General features: G+C 34.5%; 1 protein-coding gene across 3 annotated transcripts; it reads left to right on the forward strand.

Moving 5' to 3' along the window:
* On the forward strand, nucleotides 1–4,490 carry LOC117925738 (protein NDL1-like). 3 transcript variants are annotated; one of them, XM_034844836.1, is made up of 11 exons: nucleotides 2–163; nucleotides 1,761–1,860; nucleotides 2,232–2,329; nucleotides 2,438–2,526; nucleotides 2,797–2,857; nucleotides 2,938–3,024; nucleotides 3,101–3,178; nucleotides 3,276–3,332; nucleotides 3,506–3,561; nucleotides 3,698–3,833; nucleotides 3,962–4,490. In XM_034844836.1, the coding sequence occupies exons 1-11, from the start codon at nucleotides 104–106 to the stop codon at nucleotides 4,199–4,201; spliced, it is 1,062 nt and encodes a 353-aa protein (XP_034700727.1). In that variant the 5' UTR covers nucleotides 2–103; the 3' UTR covers nucleotides 4,202–4,490. The 3 variants fall into 3 exon arrangements, with proteins under 3 accessions (XP_034700728.1, XP_034700727.1, XP_034700730.1); XM_034844837.1 differs by lacking the exon at nucleotides 2,797–2,857 and having other exon boundaries at nucleotides 1–163; nucleotides 2,925–3,024; XM_034844839.1 differs by lacking the exon at nucleotides 2,938–3,024.
* Nucleotides 4,491–5,385: the final 895 nt, after the last annotated feature.

Genomic DNA, 5,385 nt, shown 5'->3' on the forward strand with positions numbered 1-5,385 from the left:
CATTGAAGCCAAAGCCTCCTTTACTCGAAGAGGGCAGAGGGAAAGGCAGAAGGGAGAGAAGAGAGAGAGGCTTTGGGCTTTCGGACACGGGAGAGCCACGGCCATGGAGGATTCAAACGACGCCGTTTCCCTCGATATGGAAACGATCTATCTTGGTGGAAAGGTGATTCTTTTCACTGCTTTGATGTTCGGATATTACGATTCGATGATTTCGTTGAGTTATTATTATTTTTAATGTATTCGTTTCGAAATCGATGTTTTTGAATTCTATTAAAAAAAAAAAGAATTGAAGATTGTTTTTTTGGGAGGTTTTTAACATTGTTTTTGGCCAATGCTCAGTTTGGTTTCGGAGAAAATGTTGGAAAAGAGGCGGAATTGAACAGATTTCGTCTTTCCGTTTCTTTTTTCTTTTAATTGTCCCATCGTCCAAACGCCGGGTTAGGGTTTTTTGCTGTTTTGTTATTCTGCATTTTGTCACTCCTCACTTCTGCATCTCATGGGGGATTTTTTGATTTGGTGACTGCTTTAGATCTGTTGACTCTTTATTTGCCTTTTTCTTCTTTTTTTTCCTTCTTAAATTCTTGCCGGTATCGAAGGAGTTTCTTGCCTTTTACGTATCTGGCAGTTTTCACATTTTGAGAAGTTTTCAGATTCCTTTTAATTTCTTTTCTTGTTGTAAAAATGATACATTTCAAGTATCTGAAGATATATATTTTTCTTTTGATTAATTTTTTGTGCCCTCTGTTTGGCTTCTGAGGTACTGAGGAAAAAGAAAACAAAGAAAATAAAAGAACATGAAATTTCTAGACTTCTCTTTCATTTTTTTTTTTTTGGATTTTAAAAAGAGGATTGAATCAGGCTCAACTAATGATTAATTTTAGATTAAAATTGTAACTTTAAATACAAAATTAAGATTTCCTTAACAACCCAAAAGTTATTTATGAATTAGTTATATACTGCAAGTCTGCAACCACTCTTTTGTTTTCTTTAGTAGTTTATTCTTTCTATTCTTTATTTTTTCATCATTCTCTTTGTTGTTGCTTCTGACTACTCCTAATGCCTTTTTTATTGCCCAAAGAAATTGGAATCTATTGGTGAATTCGTTCCTTGGTCTTACTCAAAGTATGTTACAGCCCATTGAAGAAACCTTAGCAAAACCTTTCCTCGTTCTGTCTTACTTCTTTTTGTTGGTGCGATCAGATGTAGCAGTTACGTTTTCTTTCCTTTTCCTTTTTAATTGGTTATATTCAATCAGTGTAAATGTCAATGTCTGCTTTAAAAAATGCCTATCAAAAATGTCTTCTTTGAAAATATGAGATTCCATGCCCACCTTTTAAACTGTCCTTACTTTTTTAAGAATATAATGATTGAAATCATAAGCCCTTCTTTCTTTTGTTCTTTATTTTACAAATATGGGTCTTATTGTGATATAGCAAATTGGTTTAGGTTGATGAAAAAGGGGCTAGTGCACATGCATAGCTCCTTTTGGGAATAAAAATTTGTTGATAGAGCTGGATTTCCCTATATTTGAAGGGTGTACACTGCAAGCACAAACCAAATGATTTCTCTTAGTTAATTGAAGACACTTCTTTTCTGACAATACTGATATATGTGATTGGAAATTATTATGGTACATCCTGCTGATGATTTCCTCAAACTTTGTTAGCTTCTCCTGTTGATTTATTTGATTTAATTTTTGTTTTAAATTTTTAGTGTGCTGAGTTCTATGTTTGTGATGTGATTTGTATACTTTTCCACAGGAACATCATATAAGAACTGGCCGTGGTGCTGTGTCTGTTATTGTCTATGGTGACCAAGAGAAGCCTGCACTGATTACTTATCCTGATTTAGCTCTAAATCGTGAGTTCAGTGAAACCAGATGTGTTAGCATTGTTCTTTGCAGTTTCTCGTGCTTTTTTACCCAATTAACTTTTTTTTTTTTAATGCATATATTTTTCACATGATCTAAAGTCAATATAAGAACGTCACTTTTTTCTTCTCTCTTTCTCTCTAATGAGTTAATGTGCTGTTGCAAAACATTTCTGTTAATTGAGAACTAATTTGATATTTATCTTCCCTTTTACCCTACTCCTCACTTTGGTGACAGGGTGCATTAGCACAATTTAGAAAAATAGCTTTTCGTTTCAGACATTTTCTTTCTATGTGTCCTATTCTCTTCTGCAAACTGACAAAAGGTTTTGTCCCCAATTATGTTGTGTATGTTTGGGCAGATATGTCTTGTTTCCAAGGATTATTCTTTTGTCCTGAAGCAGCTTCTTTGTTGCTACATAACTTCTGCATTTACCATATCAGTCCTCCTGGGCACGAGGTCTGTGAATTGGTTAACTGGACTTCTTTTCTATGGTTTTGTTATTCTTGTGTTGGAATGCTATTGTTCACATGATCTCTTCTGGCATTTCCACAAGAGTTCTTGCAGTTGGGAGCTGCTTCTATCTGTCCAGATGAGCCTGTGCCTTCTGTTGATGACTTGGCAGATCAAGTTATTGAGGTTCTCAACTATTTTGGGTAAGCATGTTAATAAAATTTTGTTGATTATTTATTACCTCATCACGTGTTGGGGTCTGAACTCTTCTTTGAAACAGTTTTAAAATGCAAACTGCAGTCGTATTCTTTATTGTGCTTATGCTATTGCTGTCATGCTGGGAAAAAGTGCATTGAAAGACATTCTTTAGATTGGATGTATTTGATGAACCTTTTTCTTGCTTCTTGGAAAAATCAGGGAACAAAGTTTCCTTTGTCTGAATTTGTTTCTGATGGCATATATGTCTTTTTCAGTCTAGGTGCAGTGATGTGCATGGGGGTGACAGCGGGTGCTTACATCCTCACCCTATTTGCGGTACAGTTTGATCAGTGATAGTCATCTAATATGCTTCAAAATGACTTATTTTGGTTGATTGATTTAGGTTTATGTTGCAGTTGAAATATAGGGATCGTGTTCTTGGTTTGATACTTGTATCCCCTTTATGTAAAGCACCATCCTGGTCTGAATGGCTGTACAATAAGGTTCCTTTCACAATCCCTGGGGAATATGTATCTCCATGTCTATATGCATACAGCTAAGTTTGCTTTTCATCTGCAGGTGGTATCAAATTTCCTATATTTCTATGGCATGTGTGGTTTTGTAAAGGAATATTTGCTTCAAAGGTACTTCAGCCAGGTATTTAGATGCTCACGCCCTAGCAATATACTCTATTCTTTTTGGCTCATAATTCCTGATTTAATGGGTGTCTGGTATTACTTGTGAGTTGTGACAGGAGGTTCGTGGTGATGCAGACGTCCAAGAATCTGATATAGTTCAAGCATGCAGAAAAGTTAGTGCTTTAGCTAAACTTTAATTCTTCTTCTCCTTCTTCTCCATTTTTTCCTTTTTCCTTCTCCCTGCAATGATAATGTACTGAATTTTGATGGTTTTTTCAAAATTTTTGCAAATAGATATTCAAAGGGTGAAACTTGTCTAATTCTTATGGTATTTATCTTTCTTCAGTTGCTGGATGAGAGGCAGAGCATAAATGTTTTGCGGTTTCTTCAAGCAATTAATGGGTGAAGACTTGTCCCACAGACTATAAACTAGCTTAATTAGCATTGCTTGTCTGCATATTTTTTCTCCTTGTTGGTTTTCCCATTTCTCTACCATGTGTTTATCATGCTCTCTAAACTTTGTTTTGCCAACTGATAGGAGACCGGATATTACTGAAGGATTGAGGAGTCTGAAATGTCGGACACTTGTATTTGTCGGTGATGACTCTCCTTTCCATAGTGAGGCTCTGTACATGACCTCAAAACTGGATAGAAGATACAGTGCCTTGGTCGAGGTATGAACTTTTTAAGAAGTGTACAATTGCATTATTGCTTTTTACTGTGTTTCGTATCAACCTTGTTCTTAGGCACAATCCAAGATTCTAGATTATGCGTGATTGAGTGTGAGATGTGATTTATACAGGTACAATCTTGTGGATCAATGGTGACAGAAGAGCAGCCACATGCAATGTTGATACCAATGGAGTACTTCTTCATGGGATATGGATTGTATAGGCCTTACCTGTTGAGCGAAAGCCCAAGGAGCCCGCTCAGCCCCTCTTGCATCTCACCGGAGCTTCTATCTCCTGAAAGCATGGGGTTAAAGCTAAAACCAATAAAGACCCGGGTCTCACTCCAAACTGAAAAGGGGCGAGAGAGGTAGGGAATTGGATATGAAGCCACCCCTTGTGAGTGTAGATAAATTGGAAGTTTTTTTGTTCTTTTTCTTTTTTTTTTTTTTCTTTTTTCCTGATTGGTTAAAGCAGAAGGATAGAAATGGCTGTAGATAAAAAGGGAGGGGTGGGGGGTTGGAGGAGAGATTTGAATTCATTCATTTGTAGTCAGTCATAAACCTTGTCATTGAGCTGTATGTAACAATTAACTCAAAAGGACATTTATTTATGATGACGAGGAATTAATAATAGAGAAGCTCCCAAGGGAATTTATAAGTTTATAAACGGCCACTAACTCAGCACATGAACCTCACTGAATGGGAATGGGGATGGGGAATAATACTTGGAAATGACTTAAAAACAGCTAAGAAAATCAAAGCATTCAACTGAATAACATTCTCTGAATAACACATCCACCAGCAATCATAATTATTTGGAATGGAGCCAAAGCAGCCTGGCATGTTTCTGCATCTTGTTTCTTGGTTTTCAAAATGGTGGTGGATTCTGACTAAAGGTGTAGTTTGAAATTAAAGGCCATGGGGTCCACCTGTAATATGAGTATGAGTTGGAGGAGTTTGAGTTTGTGTCATGGGTTGAGTTGGCTGCTTCCGGAATTTGCGGAATTGGAGCGTAGTGTGGCCCGCCAAAAAAAAATTGTTAAAGAAATTATTATTATTTTTTAATTTTCTTGTATTTAATTTACTATAAGAAATATAAAAAATAAAATATAACTAAAAACTATATATGTTTATACATGAAAATTAATTAATCTTTATGTAAAAGAATTAATAAAAGTGAAAGACTTTGAAATAATATATACAAACAATTTATTTACTTTAAATCTAATTTTTATTTTCCTTTCCTTTATTTTATTTATATCCTTTTTCTTATATATATATATATATATATAAAATTTTTCGAAAATCAATCCGGTAGGTATTTAGTAAAACTTAATGCTTATTACTTAATGACTTAAGTTTATTTTAAGTTAAATTATACTTGAGTTGTTGATTTAAAACTTGTTACTTAATTTTTATTGAGTATTAAGGTTGTTTGATAAAATCATATGAAAATTTATTTTAAATCATTAAATTAATATATTTATTCTCATAAATTATAATTAAGACAAAAGATGTTGAGTAACAATAAAGGTGTTATAAAATAGCACAAAAAA

This window comes from Vitis riparia, chromosome 11 (assembly GCF_004353265.1).
Source record: "Vitis riparia cultivar Riparia Gloire de Montpellier isolate 1030 chromosome 11, EGFV_Vit.rip_1.0, whole genome shotgun sequence".
Classification (NCBI taxonomy): domain Eukaryota; kingdom Viridiplantae; phylum Streptophyta; class Magnoliopsida; order Vitales; family Vitaceae; genus Vitis; species Vitis riparia.